Here is a 21365-nt window from a genome sequence, read left to right as displayed (position 1 = left end):
ATTGATGACCTAATATGGTGAACACATAGATTATCTTGCTTAGTTCTTACAAAACTCTGTGATGTGTAATTATTATCCCCACTTAGCAAATGGGGAAATGGTAAGTATCTTCCCCCAGGTCAATTGTCAACAGTAAATTGGTAATATGGGTGGGGCAGGGTGCTGAACTGAGTCTTTTTCAGCAGAAAAGGAACTTTTTCTACTTCCAAGTTCTTACCTTGTGATTAAAATGAACAGCCTATTTCCTCGATTCATGGAAGAAGCAAAGATGATTTAGGAAGTTGGCTAGTGACTTCTTAGACTGTAAACCTATTTTGTTGCAGGTTTAGGATTCAAATTCACAGTTTCAAACTCTTTAACTTGGTTATGAGATACACCAAACTATCAGTATCTGTGGTGGTTTGAAGCTGTATGTACCCCCAAAACATGTTCTAAATCTACTCTAATCTAACCCATTTAAAATAGGACCTTTTGATGAAGCTCTTCAGTTAAGATGTGACCCACCTCATTCAGGATGGGTCTTAATCCTATTACTGGAGTCCTTTATAAAGAATGAATACAAAGTGGGAAAAGGACTTGGCCCAGTGGTTAGGGCATCCGTCTACCACATGGAAGGTCCACAGTTCAAACCCCGGGCCTCCTTGACCCGTGTGGAGCTGGCCCATGCGCAGTGCTGATGCGCGCAAGGAGTGCCCTGCCACACAGGGATGTCCCCCGCGTAGGGGAGCCCCATGCGCAAGGAGTGCGCCCGTAAGGAGAGCCACCCAGTGCGAAAGAAATTGCAGCCTGCCCAGGAATGGCGCCACCCACACTTCCCATGCAGCTGACGACAACAGAAGCGGACAAAGAAACAAGATGCAGCAAATAGACACAGAGAACAGACAACCGGGGGGGGGGGGGGGGATTAAAAATAAATAAATAAATCTTTAAAAAAAAAAAAAGAATGAATACAAAGAGAGAGAGCAGAAATCTTGGAAATAAGAAGCTGAAATCAACGAAACCCAGAAGAGAAGGGAGAGAACAGCAGACACTGCCATGTGCCTTGCCATGTGGCATAAGAGCCCAGGCTCGCTGGAACCTGATCTTTGGGGACTAAGCATTGCTTTGGTGGTGTCTTGTTGTGGACATTTTCCCAGCCTCAAGACTGTAAACTAAGAAATTCTCATTGTTTAAGCCAATCCTATTTCATGATATTTGTTACAGCAGCCTGAGAAACTAAAGCAGTATCTTACTGACCAAGAAAATTGGAAATAGAAAAACAGTTTTTTAAAAAGGAGAGCAATTAGAACTCAGACGCTCAAATGATCCAACAGGAATATGTCTTATAGTTCATTTTCTGAAAAAAGTCAGGATTAAACTTTACTTTTCAATTCCTCTTACCCTTGCAATATGCAAATTTCACTTCCTACTGAAAAATGTGACTGAAAGAAAGGACCCTAGGTCATACAGTGTAACCTCTAAGGCATACAGCTTGGGTGAAAACGTTGAAGAGGCATGGATGGGAGATGGAATGATGGAAATGATGTTACATCTTACTTGAAGGCACCAAGCAATCAGGGTGAACTTTTCCCCAAGCTTCAAAGCAATTTCATTCTCAAAATCTTCAAGCTAGCAACTTCTAATCTCAGACTTCTCAGATTCTTAGTAATATAACTTTAACAGGGATACCTAGGAAAAGGAGTTTTCTGATTAATATTTTTTTTAATTAACCAAGAGTTATACTATGAATTAATTTGCTTTTACTGTTATAGAAACTATTTCTTAAATGTATTTTCCTTCCCTTTAGGTGAAAAAATATATACCACAAAGTCCAGTTAAATCTATTTGGTGAGTCAGGATTTTGTAGTGCTGCTACCTGGGTAACTCTGCCTCTTACAACGTCAAAGTATATTAGATTATATTTAAATCTAAATATCAATATGGGGACATTTCACTGTAGTTAAGAAAGGGGAAAATATTATGCTGATCTTAGGATTTAGCCTGACTGAGAGTTTTAGTTAATTAGATTCAATGTATTTGGACTTTAATAAATATAAAAACTACAACAGAACTTGGGCCAGGAAAGATCTTAATTATATTAACAAAGGGGTAATATAATGATTGAAGAAAACTGACTACAGGAATGGAAAAGTGTTGAGTAGAAGGGCTTGAGGGAAAATGGGCAAAAAAACCACTTTACTGTTTAATAATTTAACAAACCATGTAAGATTACCTCAGGCCTGGTATTTAAAACCCTTTAGTCTGGAAAATTTCTAGGAGAGGTGAGAAATGTGAGGAGTGAAAAATAAGAATCCAGTAGTGGGAAGTGGTTAGGCTGGCAGATTCATCCGATCTGAACCAATCACTGAGTGCATTATTCTCTTTCAGAAAGTTTTCAGGAACTTAATATCAGACAGTCCCTCAAACTCTGAGATCTTGATTCACTGAAGAGGCCTCTTCTGAGAGACATAGAGGCAGGATCCTTTCCCTTAAACTGTCATACTTTCTGTCATGTGCCCCTGTAAAAGCTGTTCACAACCACTCAGCCTGGAAATTGACAACTGTCCTGAACAAAGGTCGCAGAGGTCAAAAACTGAAAAGCCTTCAGAGGCAGGCAGTACATGAATGAAGCAGACCCAATTCATATGCACACATCATGTGGGTGGTAAGGACTGCTAAACTGGAGAGAGCATTCTCTGGCTCTGAGGGAATGTTTTCATTCAGCTTAGGCTGGTTGACATCATTTTCAAGATGGATGCGGTGTTGCCAATTCTGATTTTTCAGGAAAAGACAAGCTCTGATTTTAGTAAGATCTTCCCATTTTTTGATGTTTGCTCAAATTTTGATGTTGGCTCAAAACAGTGTGGCATGAACAAAAGACGTCTCTTGGACATCTTTAACGTGGCTGGTTTGAAACCTTTGATGGCTTAGACATTAGGGAGACCAAGGCCTATAAGCTGTCTTGGCACAAGAACTCTACCAAATAGTGTGCTCTGTATGTGAAGGTGACTGACTGGCCCATTGAGGCATTCTATTAGGAAGTATGAAATGGAGAGAAGTAAAGACAACAGAAGCCAAGAAAAGACCAGCAGAAACATAGATCTTCTATTACCAAAGAATAGCCACATCATGGGACTTGGGATACAAGACACCTCTTTCTGAAGGGATGACCCATTACCTGTGGATTGCTAGGGCTGTAGGTGCATCCTGAACAATGATGAACAATATTCTCATTCTTCTTAGACTGTTCGGATATGGAGATTGTTTTCTATATTCATTCACATTTCCATTTATTCTTTCTAAGAACTCCCATCATCTTAAGGGACACTATCCCTTACAACCTCAGAGACAAAATGATACAATTATAAAATTGTTACAGCTTTGACATATCATTTGCCTATGCTCAGTTATAAAAGTTACTATAGTATGATAATAATTGGATCTTTTAACCTAATATTTACTGTAACCAATAACCCATCCCCATTTGAACAGCTAACCAAGAGCATCTACTGCCTCCATGGAAAGTTGTCACAGAAGAAGTAGAGAAGAGAAGTCAGTATCTTGTCTTTGGGATTTCAAAAGCAAAGGTATAGGTTTAGGATTAGAAAGAATATATAATTAAATGGATCCAGTTTTGTTTATCTCTCCTTTCCTTCCCTATTTAGATAAAGAGGAGGTTTTACTCTGAGATTTTGTGAGGAGGTAGTGGTGGTGGGGAGTGATAGAAACCCCAGATAGATTTGGTGTGGAGAACTTGAGAATGGAGGGATTACCAGGTGGAATCAAGGGAGGTGGCAACTCACCCTCTAATGATTCACAAAAAAAAAACAGTAAACGTTGCTGACATGTCTAGTTGGAGAGAGCTTGATATAGCCTCAGTATCCTGAAACACCAGCAGAATACCTAAATTTTCCTTGTGCCCCTGAAAGGCCATGTGGTTGATGGCTTGATACAGGGCTAGACATGGGGAGAGAGTTGTGTTTCTCTTGGATCTCTAAGCAGATTGACAACCAAGACCATTGTGGAAGGATGAATACCAGATGACTGCCTACCCACCTTCCTGATGGTTCCAGAACTTAGACTCAACTCCAGAAATGGGGTTTGAAACCCTAGAGTTTACTGAGTCCTTGACTTGACTGAAGAGTCCTTGAAGTTACTAAGGGAAACCCTACTTGGCTGAGCTTAACCCAGATAAAATTTCATCACCTGATGGAAAAGAAATTATAAGAGATACAGAAAAATGAAGGAAATTGCATTGCTTGCACTCATGTGTTTGAGGTCTGTGAGTTGTACCCTCTTCATTAGTGAAATAATCCTTATGTATCCTAAGGGTTATGTGTACTAAGGGGAAATAATATGATATTGCAGCTGATGCCAGAGTGCTGATTGTATGCCTACAAATGTCTCAGTTCCTTTAGAAACTAGCTTTAAACTCAACTGCAGTCAGCTCCTTCCCTGGGTTACTCTAGCCATATGGTGCCAGACTCCCTCAAAAGCTGTAACTTAGAAGCTGTTTTTCTCAGTTTCCTACATTTCGTTTGGAACCAGATAGCTCTGAATTCAATCTGACTGCCACTTAATGGTCTACAACCTTCGATAGGTTATCTAACCTCTCTGCTTCTTGGTTTCTTCTTCTATAGAATGGGGATTACAGAGTACCTAACTCATAGATTTGTTTATGTTCATGAGATAATGAATGTAAATCCCCTTCCACAAGGCATAGCAAATAATGCCTAAAAGGGATTATTACTTCTGGTCAACTATGTATTAAACACTATGAGGAAAATTATACAAGCCTAGCTAAATCACAATTTACATTTTATAAACCAAAACATTTTGAGAATAATGCAAAAAGTATTGGAAAAATAAATTCCTATTTTTTGTGGATAGTTGTGCTTGTTTTTAAATTGTAGGTAAACTCAGAAAAACTGAAAACCTACTACGGTTAGAGAATTCAATAAAGTAAGTTAAGTACAAAACTACATAGAATCAATATTCAAAAATCAGTAGTTTTCAAATTTCCAGATGACAAAATAATTATAAATTATTATTAAATTAATATTAATTAAATTAAATTAATATTAAATTTAATTATTAATGTAATTATTTATTTATTATTAAATTATTAATAATAAATTAATAATATTAAAAATATTATAAATTATTATAGATAAATTATATTATCTATAACTAGGTAGAAACTTAAGAACATGAAATATCTACATAAAGAAAAATTTTAAAGGCTACTGAGAGACATTAAAAATACTTTAATAAGGAAAGGCTTTCCTTATTCTAAGATTGCAAGACTTATAAAGATATCAAATCTCCCTATATGAATTCATGACTTTAAATGTGATCCTAATTTAAAAATCGGGATATTTTTAAAATGTGGGAACTAAATAAGGTGATTCTAAAGTTTAGATGAAAAATATGCAAACAAGAATCATCAAATTTTGAAAACAAAAACCAGATGAAAAGTTTCCTAATAGAAACATAAACTTACTTTAAAGCTATAATAATTAAAACAGTATGGTATTGATGCATGAATAATCAGGCAGATCAGTGGAACTGATAGAATTTCTGGAAATGAGATTATAAAAGATACGGAAATTTCATATATGTTAAAGATGATATTCCACATGAGTTGGAAAAAGTCATTTTTATATGTAGTACAGATAATTTACTTGTAAACATGGGGCACAACTAACCATATTTTAGTCAGGGCCATTTCCCTCTGGCCTGATCTGGTTTCTACCAATTTAAGATAATTATCCATGTAACAGTTGTAGTTTATGTGGGGAGAAAATTTAGCATTTACATTTTTAAGTTTCAAAAGGATATATTTATTATGTAATAAAAAAAATTGTGTGTGAGTAAAATACAACATAAAATGCATACTTGGAAAATGATGACTTTCTTTCTATAAAAAAGCAATATTATGATTTTTAGCCACGTGACTTTTATGAGGAGTCAAATATGTGGCTACTGTAAGCATTCTTTGGAAGAAAAACTGCTACAGTAATTTTGCTGAGGTCATAAATTTACTGCTGTATTCTATAACTTTGTGTATTAAATATTAAATTGAAAAGATATGATAGGACACATTTTAAATCTTGAGAACAATAAAAGCTTAAAACCACTTTGGGGGCAGTGATGTAGCTCAAGTGGTTGAGTGCCTGCTTCCCCATGTATGAGGTCCTGGGTTTGATCCCTGGTACCACCTAAAAAAAAAAAAAAAAAAAAAGAACCAACTCTAGACTCCCTTTAAAATATTTTTTTAAATACTTTTTTTTCTTTATTTTTAAAGAAGATTTAGATTACATACACGTTACATAAAAAATATAGGGGATTCCCATATACTCCACCCCCTACCCCTCCCACACTTTCCCACATTAACAACATCTTTCATTAATGTGGTACATTTGTTCGAACTGATGAACACATATTGAAACATTGCTATCAACCTGGTCTATAGTTTACATTATGTTTTACACTTTGCACCACATAATTCTATAGGTTTTGACAAAATGATAGTGGCTTGGTTTTGTCATTGTAATATGCAGAATAATTCCAATGTCTCAAAAACAAAAACAAATGAAAAAATCAACTCTCATTGGGAGTGGATATAGCTCAATGATTGAGTGCCTGCTTCCCATACATAAAACAAACTTCTTTAAGTGAGGGGAAAAAAAGATAATCAAGAGAGTTGTACCTAATAGTGTACCAAATTGAGGGATTCAATACCTGTATTTTTCAGACATTATTGTGTGGAGAAAAGTGAAGCTCATGTACAAATTCACTTACTTAAAAAGTCTAATACAGATTTATCTTATAAGTTTTGGATTACATGCTGCTTGTGATTGGTACTGTATATGTATGCACATGAAAATTCATGTCTACTTTCATGGTTAATTGGAGAGTCCTCAGAGACTAGAGCAGATGGGAAGTTTTAAGAAACACACAATGAAAATCATTGGGAAATTATGAACAGTTAGCCAACTAGAATGATACTTTAGCAGTATGGAAATTTTTAGTCAATAATTACAGCCCCAGAATCTACCCAAGTGGCAGACATATGGGCAATGAATAACTAGTGTTCTGTATTGACAGACTTTTATTCTTTCTGATGGGGATTATTATAAAAAGTATATACTATCAATTGTATTAACAATCTAGCATTCATATGTCAAAAAAAAAAGCCAAAGTTTCCTGTAGAATTTTTTTAATTAACTAAGGCATTAGTGAGATGTATAAGTTCTAGAGAAAACAGCTCACTCTGGGTTGCAAAGGCAACTGGGTTAAAAGTGAAAATATCTATCATTGACTGGAATTTTTGTTCCCCAAGTTCCAAACTAGTTGTGTTCTTAGTTGAGCTGGTAGGTTATCATGGCATTGTGGACAAAATCAGGTATTGAGACATGATAAGTGAGACTGGTTTTCTGAAATGAAAGACCCGGGGGAAACAGCTCTAAATTGGCAGCCATGTGTCATTATAATAAACGGCAGTCAAATATTTCTGCCCAAATTCATATACCAAGAAAGAATAAAGAAGGAAAAGTGCTGGAAAATGTATTTTCTCTTAAAACCACATTGAATACCATATTACTTTCATATTTTCCCTTTTTTTCCAGGGTGGAAGAAGGTACTCTTCTTAGCCTTACAAATCCTGGACTCCAGAGAGGGAGTTGGAACTAGGAAGGGGATGTTTTCAGTGTTTGTAGGTTGCTGCTCTCTGGTCCTTGACCGTACGTGCACTCCTTTTCCAGGAACACTTGTGTTTAGAAAGTACTTCATGATGTGAAAAGTTTAAACATAAAAGATTAATCAAAGGTTGGGTCTTTCATGCTCAATGCATAACACATTCAGTTCCTGGATGTAAACTCTTAGCCAAGAAACTATTCAAATAATATTCAGTGGCTGAATGTTAGCTTTAACAGCAAACAAACTAGAGATCACCTTTACTTACTCTTAACTCATTCCTCTTAAGTTCAGAAATGTGTGGCCAGAAGGATTTTCTTTATATTTTATTCATAGTTCTTAATATTCTAGGAATTATCTAAGAATTATTTTTATTTATTTTAGTCTTTTTTTTTTTAAAGATTTATTTATTTATTTAATTCCCCCCCCTCCCCTGGTTGTCTGTTCTTGGTGTCTATTTGCTGCGTCTTGTTTCTTTGTCCGCTTCTGTTGTCATCAGCGGCACGGGAAGTGTGGGCGGTGCCATTCCTGGGCAGGCTGCTCTTTCTTTTCACGCTGGGCGGCTTTCCTCATGGGCACACTCCTTGCGCGTGGGGCTCCCCCACGCGGGGACACCCTTGCGTGGCACGGCACTCCTTGCGCGCATCAGCACTGTGCATGGCCAGCTCCACACGGGTCAAGGAGGCCCAGGGTTTGAACCGCGGACCTCCCATATGGTAGATGGACGCCCTAACCACTGGGCCAAAGTCCGTTTCCCTATTTTAGTCTTAAATGCTTAAGGAAGTATATCAGTCTGATCTGAAGTATAAAGGAAACTGGAAATGGTGAACTATGACTATTCTACATCTAATATGCTGTTAGAAGGGAGGAGCATTCTGATCTACCTAGTCTTTGTCATTTATTATGTCACCAAATGCTGTATTCTAATCAGAGGAGTATACGTTCTTCACCCATTTATCTAACCCAATATCCATCCCTCCAAAATGTTTTCTTCATTCAAATTCTATTTGCTTTGCCCTGAGTAAGGAAGGTAAATGCAGTGCTTCTAGCATATTCCATGACTTTTCTCTCCCTGCCTGCCCACTCCGCCCCCCACTCTACAACATATCCACGTCTCAGAATTCTCTGAAATAACTTCCTCCTGCTGCAAAAACTGTCTCCTGGGATGAAAGTACATTAAATTGGCAAGCCCAGTGATCACCCACTGTGGTTTGAAGCTGTATGTACCCCAGAAATTCTTAAATTTAATCCATTCTTGTGGTGTGGACCCATTGTAATTAGGGTCTTTTGATGAGGCTCCTTCAAGTTACAGTGTGAACCACCTCATTCAGGATGTGTTTTAATCCTCTTACTGGAGTCCTTTATAAATGGAATGAATAGAGAGAGAGAAAAAGCCATTGGAGCAAGAAGCTGAAATAAATGGAACCCAGAAGAGAAGGGAGAGACCATCAGATGCTGTCATGTGCCTTGCCATGTGGCAGAAGAGCCAAGGATCACTAGCAAGCAGTCTTTGGGAAGAAAGCATCACTTTCATGATACCTGGATTTGGACATTCTCATTGCCTCAAAGTGAAGGCTCATAAATTCCCATTGTTTAAAGCCAACCCATTTCATAGTATCTACTTTGGGCAGCCTAGAAACTAAAATGCCCACCAATTCAGAAAGTTCTCACTTGCCATATGCTAAACTAGTTCATTCTCATAAAAGTTCAGAAATCATGTTCTCTTTAACTCTTCTTTTCTTGATGAACTTGAGTAATGAGTAATTATATAAAATGTCAGTTTTAAGAGTTACTTGATCAGGTTATGAGGCTCAATAGCAACCAGATGGCCTAAAGAATGATAAGAGCATGGATACCCTGTCTCTAAGATCCAGTGCTCTAAACAATTATGATTTTCTTAGACAATCTCTACCCACACTGTACTCAGGACTCTGTCTAGAGGCTGATAATCACAGTAATACTTTCTGCATGCATTATATTATATTAGAGTACATATTTCAGTTAATATATGTGTTCTAGTTTCCTAGGCTGCTTAAAGCAAATACCATGAAATAGTTCTGTTGCTCCATTTTCTCTAGGTTCTTGGCTATGTGACAAAAAACAAATTTTAAGTATAAGCCAGTTAGTTAGGCCAGTAATTTATTAAGGAACTGAGAAGAATAGAAATGGGAGAAAATAGCAGATTTTGGGTCCGAGGTAGAGAAAGGAAAAGGGCTGAAAAGAGGTAAAGAGGGCTGATTTACAGATGACAAGTCCCCAATATAGATTACAAGTCCCCAGGTCTACTTGCATGCTAATCCAGGCAGGGAGAGAAAAGGTAAAATGGCAAAAAACAAAAAAACAAAAAAACAAAAAACCACAAAACAGGGCCGGTTTGACTTCCATGCTTGCTTTTTTTTTCTCCTTATTTCTCCCCCTTCTCCTCCTGCCCCCCTCCATTATCAGCTCTCTGTGTCCATTCACTATGTGTTCTTCTGTGTCTGTTGTATTCTCATTAGGCAGCTCTGGGAACCCATCCTGGGACCCTCTGGGGTGGGAGAGAGGTGATCATTCTCTTGCTCCATCTCAGCTCCCTAGTTCACTGTCTCACATTGTCTCTTCTCTGTGTATCTTTTCTGTTGTGTCATCTTGCTGCATCAGCTCTCCCTGTGGGCGGCACCACTCCTGGGCAGGCTGCACTCCTGTGTGGGGCTGCACTCCTTGCATGGGGAGCACCCCCTGCACAAGGGACACCCCATGCGTGGTGACCCTCCTTGCACACTTCAGCACTCCATGTGGGCCAGCTCACCACACGAGCCAGCAGGCCTTGAGTATAGAACCCTGGACCTCCTATATGGTAGATGGAAGCTCTATCAGTTGAGTCGCATCCACTTTCTGCACGCTTGCTTTTTAAACCATCAATTATTCCATTCCTTTGCTAATATTGTGGGAGGACTCCCAGGTGTTTGCTGTTTTCATTGGTTACCCTACCCATCAATCCCCGGGAGGGCCCAATGATAAAGACCCTTTGAGAATATCCAGGGCTCTTCCTTGATCCCGGATGAAATCCTGTTCTGAATGGGGAATTCTCATGAGGGTCTTCCAGCAGCCATCTTGCAGGGTCTTTCCCTCAGGGAGGAGTCCCACAGCCACGTGTTCCATGGGCATGTTTTTCTGCCAGGTTCCAGATCCATCTGTCTTTTTATTCCCTGATCTAGCCTGCCTCCGTTTGGCTTGAACAATGGTAATTTGTTAGCTTATAGTTAAGGCCAAGAAAATGTCCAAATTGAGGTATCATCAAGGCTATGCTTTCTTCCTAAAGACCAGCTGCTGGTGACCCTTGGCTCCTCTGCCACATGGCAAGGCACATGGCAGTATCTGCTGTTCTCTCCCTTCTCCTCTGAGCTTTGTTGATTTTAGCTTCTTTCTTCTATGGCTTTCTCTCTGTCTCTCATTCCGTTTATAAAGGACTCCAGTAATAAGATTAGGACACATCCTAAATGCTGCAGGTGAAACTTTAACTAAAGTAGCCTCATCAAAAGGTCCTACTTACAATGGGTTTTCACCCACAGGAATGGATTAGATTTAATATGTTTTTCTGGGGTACAGAAAGCTTCAAACCACCACAACGCTAAAATGTTTAAGAGAGGGAAGCAGATTTGGCTCAACTGATAGAGTGTCCGCCTACCATATGGGAAGTCCGGGGTTCAAACCCAGGGCCTCCTGACCTGTGTGGTGAGCTGGCCCATGCACAGTGCTGATGTGCGCAAGGAGTACTGTGCCACACAGGGGTGGCCCCTGTGTAAGGGAGCCCCATGAGCAAGGAGTGCGCCCCATAAGGAGAGCCACCCTGAGCAAAAAAAAATGGGCATTCTGCCTAGTAGTGGTGCCACATACATCTGTGCAGCAAGATGAAGCACAGATTCCCAGTACCACTGAGGAGAATACAAGCAGACACAGAAGAACACACAGCAAATGGACACAGAGAACAGACAACTGGGGGTGTGGCAGGGGAACGGGGGAGAAATAAATTTAAAAAATAAATCTTTAAAAAAAAAGTTTACAAGAAGGAGAGTACCCATTTGGTTGTATATCATTCATAGAAAAAAAATATCTCTGCATTGCAGTTTTCTGCTGCTGTGGACATTAAAACTAACTCAAGGTAAGTGGACATGGCTCAAGTGATAAGGCCTCCACTTATGATATGGAAGGACCCAGGTTTGATCCCTGGGACCACTGGTGAAAAAGAAGAAGAAGAGAAACTGTGTCTGCATGGTGCGCCACTGCCCGTGTGGCACATGAGTGCCCATGTGGTGAACCAAGTGCCCCCGTGGTGAGCCAGTGCCTGTACCATGAACCAAGTGCCCACATGAGTGCGCGCATGGCAAGCTAAGTACCTGCGTGGTGAGCCAAGTGCCCCTGTGAGGGCCCACGTGGTGAGCCACTGCCTGTGTGGTAAGCCAAGTGCCCGCGCAGCAAGCCAAGTGCCCATGCTGTGAGCCAGTGTCTGCGCAAGTGAGCCACACAGCAAGATGATGATGCAACAAAAAAAGAGACAAAGGGGAGAGTCAAGGTGAAGCTCAGCAGAGATCAGGATCTGAGGTGTCTCAATTGACAGGGAAACTCTTTCCACATCAGAGGTCCCTAGGATTGAATCCCTGTGAATCCTAGAGGAGAAGGGTGAGAAGAAAAGACAGAAAAGAAAAAAAAGAGAGAAATAGATACAGAAGATCACACAGTGAATAGATACAAACAGCAAAAACAGCAGGGCAAGGGGGGGGAGGGGGAAAAAACTCAACAAATTAAAAAATCATTAATACTCCTTAAGTGAAAAATTTTATTTCATTCATTGAGCAAATGATAATTGAGTGAATGTTTATACTTGACCTGCTGATTTGGGGCATTTATAGGCCTCTCAATTTTAATGTGTCCAAATGGAACTCTGTGTACTTTTCTACAAATCTCTTCTTTCTGGTCGCACCTATCTCAGTTACTCCATCTAATTACTCAAACTAAAGTCCAGGAGTTTTCCTTATTTCTTCTCTTTCTATCACCTTCCAAATATAATCTAAAAAGTTCTAGTGACTCTACTTACAAATTATATATGAAATTTGTTCATTTTGTTCACCAGTGCCATTACTACTGCCCCAGTCCAATACCAAGCTACCAGTACATTGCTTGTCTGGACTACTACAATAGCTATCTTTAGTCTCCTTGTTCCCACTATTGTCCTCTCTGTACCTCCTATATTCTTAATATGTTAGTCATGTAAACCAGATCCTTCCTAATAAAATCCAATTCTTTACCATGATGTGGCAAACTTGGTCAAGTCAACTTGCTTGTTTCCAATTGTCGGAACTTGTTGGAAGATACTGGTAACTCAAGACAAAAGATATGTCACAATGCAAGCAAATATCCAACCAAATTTTGCCACACATACAAACAGTTCTTAGTAAGCAAGTTTACTTGTATGCTTGGTAAAGTTTTAGCCCTCTGTCTTATAGGCTTGCAGATAATTTCCCTGCATGAACGTTTCAATCAGGAGATGCAAAATTTTCAAATTGCAGAATCAGCTAATTTTCTGGTTAACTTATATCCTCTGCTAAGTTGGGACCCAAAGGGCCCAAAGGGCCAAAAGACCAAAGGAAAGTCTGAGCCTAGAATGACACTGTGAAGGATATTTGGCTGCTGCACTCACCATGCCTCATTCATGCAATGATAGAGGTGCCGCATATCTTGAACCACTCATTTAATCAAGAAAATAATTATATCTACCATTCATTATACTAATTAGAAAATCCTCTAGGGTAGACTGAAGTCCTTGTATCTTGTCTTTGCTACCTCTGAAGCACATATTCCTAATAAGGGTACTTCAAAAGCTAACTACCCTAGGTGTAGAGTTTAATTCACATACACACACACGCACACACACTACCCTTTCAAGACTTCAGTGTTGTAAAGTAACTAAACTAACTGAAAGACAATATAATGCATGGCTATCACAATCTAAATGATCTGACCCCTGCCTCCCAGTCATCCATCTGGACCTTGTACCTCTCTCTCTTTGCTCACCATACTAGCCATACTGTCTTCTTTCTGTTCCTGGAACCTCCCACACTCATTTCTACTTCAGGGCCTTTTACTTGCCATGCCCTATCTGGAGCCATGTACCTCTGCTCTTTGCCTGGCCTATTCTTTCTGATCCTTTGGCCTCAAAAGTCACTGCCCTAGGGAAAGCCTTTATAGAGCACATGCCTGCCCTCAGTTACCTCCTTTGACAACATCCTGTTCCCTTTCTTCAGGGTTAGTATCACTAGATTACGAGCATCCTCCACCAGGGCAGGGACCTAGTCTATCTTGTTCATGCCTACCATGTTCCCAGTGCCTAAGACAATGCCTTGTCTTTGGTGGGCAATCAATACATATTTGCCAAATAATAGAATATGAGATATTTCCTTGAAGATAAGAGCCCCATTAAGCAATTATATCAATCCAATGAAAAATTCCGCACCCCCCCGTGTTCCAAGAGTCTCCAAATAAGTAATGTAATTTGGCCAAGGAATATTAATTAATTATGAAAAATAAAGCTATTTTAAGTGAAACTTAATATTAGGGCTTTAAATTAATTTTAAATGTAGCTGTTTAGTAGAAATAAACTGGGAGAAAAAAATACCCATGCTTATGATTGAGATTTATGATTTTGTTTAAAAGATTTTTAAAAGGTGATGAAACATTTCCTTTTGCTATTATCATTTGTCTCTAAATGTTGATTTGATATGGTTTTGAATATAATATATGCCCCTCTAGGACTATTAACTCCACTTGGATCACCAGAAGCAACTGAACGCAAGATGCCACTTGACTGAATCATCAAATCTGATCTCTTGGTCTCCTTTTCTAATAGGAGTTCATATTGTCCATGTCAAAAATAGACCATGCATTGGAAATTTTACAAAGTGCCTACCATCATCAAAATGGCAAACTGTGTTAAAGGACTGTGTAACAAAGGTTAATTATTTATTATGGGCCCACTATGCATCAGACTCTGTGGTCTGGTCTTGATTGAAATTATCTTATTTAATTCTCATAACAACCCTTCAAATTAAAATCTATATATCTGCCCACTCCCAATAAAAACAGTGGAGTAAGATACTTCAGGGCTTTGAAAAACCAAAAAGAACTGGCAGAAACATCTTTCTCAAATCTCCAGAACAGTTAAAGGACTGTACTAATATGGCAAGAGCCAAATTAAGGAAACCACTACATAAAAATGATAGGTCTCATGGCACTCTGTAGCTGGCTCCTCTCTTCCCCCCGTCCCCCCCTTCACCAGCTCTTGTGGAGCCAGCCCAAGCTCCTGGTGTAGCTCCCTTGTCCCAGTTCTAGAGGGAGCAGAGTTATACACATACTAGGAGCATGTGTGCCTGGCCCAATCTGTCTAGTGGGAGCCTGAGGGGCTTGCTATACCATAACTTGCCCTGCATGTAGAAGCTGGCTCACTGAGCTGTCCTACAGAATGCTGTGGGAGAGCAGTCAAGTCCTCCTACTGGCTGTAGGACTTACTGACTGTAGGACACACAGTGTAGTGCCTATGACCTTGAGGAAACTGTTTCTTAGGGAAGAGGGGGGCATTCTGAATTGTGTAGATGGAGAAATTCCTAGGGCCACATGCACATGCCCCACATGAGATGTCCAAAACAAGAAGCATTCACAGAAAGGATCAGGGAGGCCCCTATGCTTTGGCCTGAAGTTCTCTATAAACTCATTGTATGGCTAAGTCCTGGAGCAGAGTACTTACTTAGATCAATCTGCAAGGACTGGGAAAAGTGTTTCTTCCTTCCTTTTTTTAGGTCTAAATTCCAGCAATAACATATTAAAATATCAAATGTCCAGATTTTGACAAAAGATTACAGAACATACAAAGAAACAGGAAGTGATGGCCCAGACAAAGAGAATATTAAACATTAGAAACCAACAATGTGAAGGACCAGACCTGGACATACCAGACATTTTTTAAAAATGCTCAAAGAACTAAAAAAAAGCATGGATTAAGAATTAAAGGAAATAAGGAAAATGATAGATGAGCACAAAGAGAATATCAGTAAAGAGAGAGAAATTATGAGAAAGAACCAAACTGAGCTGAAGACCAATGTAAGAGAAATTAAAAATTCCCGAGAGAGATACAACAGTAGATTGATACTGGCAGAAGAAATAATCAATAAACTTTAAGATAAAACAGTTGTAATCATTCAGTTTGAGAAGCAGAAAGAGAAAAGTGAATAGAATCTTTGGAACCTGTGTGACACCATCAAACATACCAATATATGCATTTTGGGAGTCCCAGAAGGAGAAGAAAAAAAAGGAGCAAAGGTAATATTCAAAGAAATAGTGGCTAAAAACTTCCTAAATTTACAGTAAGACATTAACATATACATCCAAAATGCTTGACAAACTCCAAATAGATACACACCATTCCATGTTATAATCAAACTGCCAAATGCCAAAGATAAACAGAGAATTCTGAAAGCTGCAGGAGAGAAGCAGTGTGTTACATACAAGGAGCTTCAAAAAAAGTTAAGTGGCAGTTTCTCACTAGAAACCATGGAGGCAAGAAGGCAGTGGGAAGCCATATTTAAAGTGCTGAAAGCAAAAACATTCCCATCCAAGAATTCTATATCCAGAAAAACTTTCTTTCAAAAAAACGAAGGAGGGATTAAGGCATTCTCAGATTAACAAAAACTGAGGGAGTTTGTCACCACTAGACTGGCCCTACAAGAAATGCTAAAGGGAGTTCTGCAGGTTGAAAGGAAAGTATATTAGACAATTGACTAGAACCACATGAAGAAATAGAGCTCACTGGTATAGATAATGACGTGGGTAAATAAAATACGAGCACTATTGTAGTTTTGATTTTTAACTTCCTACAGGAACCTAAAGGCAGGTGAATGAAACAATGATAAATCAGTGGTTTGGGGCTCATAATGGATAAATATGTAATTTGTGATAACAACTAAATAAGGTTGGGAGTACGGAAAGGTATAAGAACATGTTTTGGGATTACTATTGAAGTTAAATTGGTATCAAAGCATATGAGAGTGTTATAGATTCAGAGTGTTAAATTGAAGCCCATGGTAACTACTGAGAAAATATTGGAGAATATGCAAGCTCATAGAGACAGAAAGTAGAGTACAGGTTGCCAGGGGCAGGGCGGGTAGGGGAATGTGGAGTTAATGCCACATGAGTGTAAGGTTTCTGTCCGGGGAAATGGGAAAGTTTTAGTAATGGATGGTGGTAAAGGTACTGTAAATCTGTGAGTGTGATTAATTTCATTGAATGATGTGCTTGGAAGTGACTGAGGTGGGAAATTTATATTGTATTATATATATTCCCACAATTAATTAAGTAAAGAAAGAGCAACTAAAGAGACAATGACAATTAAACACAATATATGACCTGGATGTGATCTAGCATAGTAGGAGAAAAGGCTCAAAGGGACATTATTGGGACAAATGAAAAACTTAGAATATAGACTGTAAGCATTATATCGATGTTAAATTCCTTGAATATGATAACTACCCTTAAGATGGTTACATAGTGAGTATCCTTGTTCTTTTGCTCCGGGCAGCTGAGAGAGGAAGGTGCATGTGGGCCTGTCAGCCCTGAGGCCGGGTGGCCCAGGGACACCCTGACGCAGTGCACAAAGCCTGTTTTAAAGAAGTATGAAGATCATAATGCTAAATGTTTTCCCAAAAAAAGATGGCAGAAAAAACCACAACCATAAGAGGTACCTAAAGTTACAACATATAGGTAGCTGCAGATCAATGTTCAGGTCCATAGCCGTGGTATTCAGAAATTCTTCTTAGCCTCAGGTGTGGCATGCAACAATCTTGGGAAGGAAAAATGAATTGGCCAAGAAGACAGATGAATAGAAGCAAATGGAGAAAATTAGTTTGATGTTGATAACCTTATCTCAGTTAATACTTATATTTTTAGTTTCTGAGCAATAAAGTCTGTTTTCTTTAAATTGTAAAGAAAAAAGAAATGTTCGTGGCAGTACTAAGTGTTCAAGGAACTAGAGGTATACAATCTATACTCGCGTGTTCAGAAAATGGATTGATAGATAGGCAGATAGAGAGCTAGATAGAATGATACGGCAAATGTAGCAAAATGTTCAGATTGGTGAATCTGTGTATCTGGGGTAGAGGGGTATGTTGGAGTTCTCTGTATGGGGTTTGTACTATTTTTGACTGTCCTGTAAGTTTGTATTTATGTTAAAAACATAAATAGGTAAAAAATAAAGTGAACTTTCTAAAAAAAATTCAATATCCCTATTATACTGTTGAAAAAACTCAAGCCAGAGCAATTTTGAAACTCACCATGGGGTCATCTAGCAAATTGTTGCACAGTCAAAATTTGATCAGCTCAATGGATTGCCAGGACTCTTCTTTCCCTCCCCAGTAGTACAGCCTAGCATATACCAGGTGGTATTGGCAGCTTCTTCTTTGCTGCTTTTTCTTTTTGAATTTCTGCTTCCCTCATCTATATTAAAATAGCTAAAACAAACAAAAAACGCTAGTTGTGCAGTAACTGTAATTTTATCTTCTCTGTGAATGCTACTTCATGTAACTTTTACCAAAATAATTCAGTAATAAAAACACATTTATTTGGCATTGTGACCTTGAAACATGCACCAATTGTTATATAAGGTTCTGCTAATAAGAGACATGTTCTGAAAGAGTCATGATTGAACATTAAGGATATATAAAGCAATTTTATCTAATTTATTTTTTCTTATTATTTTCCATGCTACAAGTCTTATTTATGTAATAAAATGTATCTGAGAATTTCAAAATGCTTTGCAAACATTTAATTCTATTAACCTTAAAGTTACTTATTTATTTGATACTATGTTTTTATTTTGGAATTAAAGTGAAATTTCTTAATGTAAGTAATGTATGCTATGCATTTAGGCTAGAAAAAATCATACTGGAACTTTTTAAGCTATCTAATGGCTTTTTACTGAATTACTCAGGAAGGATGGAAGAAAGGAAGAAAGAAGAGAACAAGTAAAAAGGGAAAAGTAAAAGAAAAAAGAGAAAACTAGTTTGAAAGGGATGGAAGACTTTGGAAACATTTGTGTGAGTGATGACAGAGGCACTTCTTAAAATTTAGCTGAATATATTCACCAGCTTTTGTTTTTGTGAGTAGCGCATTTTTGCCATTTAAAAACACTTTTAGGGAAGGAGTTTATTAAGGTAAAAAAAAATTGTTAGAGGCAAAATGACCCTTAAACTAAAGGATGCTCGGCATTCTGTAGCCCACAATGTTTTCATTTAGATACCCGTAAATTAACCCTCGCTTTGAATGAAATGTGAATCCCCTCCTGCAGTCTGAATCATAGAGGTGGCTCTAGTGGGACCCCTATTTAAATCCCAGATTGGAATTCCAGCACTGTATAGAGTTCAGATACTTTGAAAAATCAGGAGGGAGGCCCATTTGACATTATATTCATACATTTTCTTTATCTCATTTGCTCCTCCCCAACTTCACAACCCACTCCCCTCACCAAGCCTTTTCCTTAGTGTTGAGCAGAATTCCTGTCGACTTGCTTGGCTTAAGAGCGGCCTTCCCTCTCAGTCCTGGGCAGCTCCACCCCTTCTCACAGACCAAAGTAAATCTGCACAATAATGAGCCATATAAGGGAGGAATGACATCATCAGTGAGTGGTCCCAAGCTGTTTTGCACAACATTCACCTTTCATTGTTCTGATGACAGGGCTGGAATGTGACGGTTAATTCCCTGTGGAGTAAAGAGGCTGAGCACGGCCTGCTGCTGTTGAACAAACTTCAGTACCCCCTTGTAAAAAAACAAAAACAAAAACAAAAACTACTATGCTTCCTAGTCATAAGGTAAGGAAGTCAAGATCTGTTTTGATTTAAGCAATGTTAGTTACTCTCATCCATGCGCATTTCATTTGTGAATAGGCTTACTTGGCAGTAAACTCATTTCTAAGTGTTATAGCAAAAGAGCATCTTGGAAGCTGGCTTTGCACATTTGTGGAGCCCGGACTGATCTGAAAGGACTGTAAGAACTGGGCGAACTTTCGGCCTGCAGCTACAGGTTTAACTGAGCGTGGAAGGTGACATCCCTTGGAAATGACCAGCTTATCGTGACTTTCCTTGATACCTCTGAATCCTTGATTGCAACTGGCCAAGATACACCTTGTTGTGGTATGAAGAGTGCTCCTGTTTTTCTGTGGAGGGGAAAAGTAATCTCATCCTAGAGAAACTTTGGGGAATTTGTATCAGAACTGAAAAAATCTTTCATCTCACCATAGTCCTACTAATGGGTTCTCAAGTCTTTAATAGACAGCCTTTCTATGTCCTGTAACTGGTAACTGTATCTTCTAATTTATGATTTCTTGATGAGCAGATAACTAATTTGAGATAAAATCATTTCAAATTCTGAAATACTTTCAAAGGTTTTTGTTGTTGTTGTTCTGTGGATTTTCTACAGATCTCTTTGAATATACGTAGAAGACTTGTAAAAGTTGCTAGTGCATTGGAATGCCTAGTGATGCTGAGAAGGCATGTTTGTTAGGAAACAGTGTGGCAGTGATAACAAGAATAATAAAGTAAATAGATTTTATTTCAAAGTGGGAAAAGGATTAAAGTTTGATCAATGCTAAACAATTATGTAAAGTTCAACTTTAGTTATTTTTCAAAATAACAACAACAAAAAATTGAGTTCAGCAGAGTGTATGAAAATAAATGGCCAGAGAGTGCTGTGAGCCTTTCACAAAAGAACTTCAGTTGGCCAAAACCAGATTTTTATAGCATGATTTCAGATTCACATGACCTATTTCAATTTGAACATAAGGGTACATGGTATGGTTTTCATTTGTGTAGATTTAATTTTGTGTAACATTGATTGGCTATAATGATTTGTCTCTGTGTTTAAAGTGATGAAAATCTTGAGTCACTGTGATGAAAATCTTGTGTGCACTACAGCAATCTGCCTGGATTCTTAATTCTATGTGACCGAATGAACTTCTGTTTACTTGTAAAACTAAATATCCTTTCCACAACAGAAGGACATTCACATTTCTTTTTCTCTAGGTTAACAATAGTCAGGATCAATACAAAATTAATAGTCTGGACTTTTGAAGTTTTATTTATTGTTTTGATTTCTTATATTTTTTTGCATCAGCTTTAAAATTATTCTAAAATTGGGTAAAATATTTATTAGATAAATGTTTTTTAGAAACATAATTTTAAAATATTTAGTAAAATTTCACATAAGCTTATATTTCAAAGTTTTTTTAAAGACCTTTAAGATACAATGTGAGTAAAATTCTAGTCACAAATTAAAGAGGGAGAGGGTTATTTTTAATAAGTAAATGCATGGAAATGCACTACTAGAAGTATATTTATACACTTAAGTTAGTTTACTACATATATCATGGCTACATTATTTTAAATAAATCTTATTTATGAAAATTGATTTATTATTAGATTAACGGTATCTTAATGAAAAGCTTTATAATAGTATATGTTTTTCTACTGTGAGCTTCTATAATGTATAAACTTAAAGCCATAAGGCTTAAAATCATCATTTTTGCCCTGCGCTCTATAAATGCATGGACAGAGTAAAATGAGGTATATTTGTACCTTTGTGGATTATCTTCAACTTGTTTGAATAATCTCAGG

The 21365-nt window shown here is 38.1% G+C and overlaps 1 protein-coding gene and 1 long non-coding RNA gene across 8 annotated transcripts in view; one reads left to right on the top strand and one right to left on the bottom strand.

Moving 5' to 3' along the window:
* LOC111765540 (uncharacterized) overlaps positions 1-21365 on the bottom strand; it is an 88405-nt gene that overhangs the window by 17014 nt on the left and 50026 nt on the right. The window lies entirely within an intron of this gene.
* Positions 1-21365, top strand: part of FILIP1 (filamin A interacting protein 1) — a 427722-nt gene that overhangs the window by 363126 nt on the left and 43231 nt on the right. Inside the window, exons 2-3 of one of the 7 annotated variants that reach the window (XM_058307058.2) lie at positions 18689-18794; positions 19432-19565. The exons of 5 other annotated variants lie outside the window; for them this stretch is intronic. In XM_058307058.2, the coding sequence (XP_058163041.1) occupies positions 18771-18794; positions 19432-19565 (158 nt within the window). In that variant the 5' untranslated portion in view covers positions 18689-18770. Of the gene's footprint in view, positions 1-18633; positions 18795-19431; positions 19566-21365 lie in introns of those variants that run through there. One more of the 7 variants, XM_058307057.2, reaches the window with a different exon arrangement.

Source organism: Dasypus novemcinctus, chromosome 11, assembly GCF_030445035.2.
Source record: "Dasypus novemcinctus isolate mDasNov1 chromosome 11, mDasNov1.1.hap2, whole genome shotgun sequence".
NCBI lineage: Eukaryota > Metazoa > Chordata > Mammalia > Cingulata > Dasypodidae > Dasypus > Dasypus novemcinctus.
Note: the sequence above shows the minus strand (reverse complement) of the source record. Positions and strands in the feature narration are given on the sequence as shown.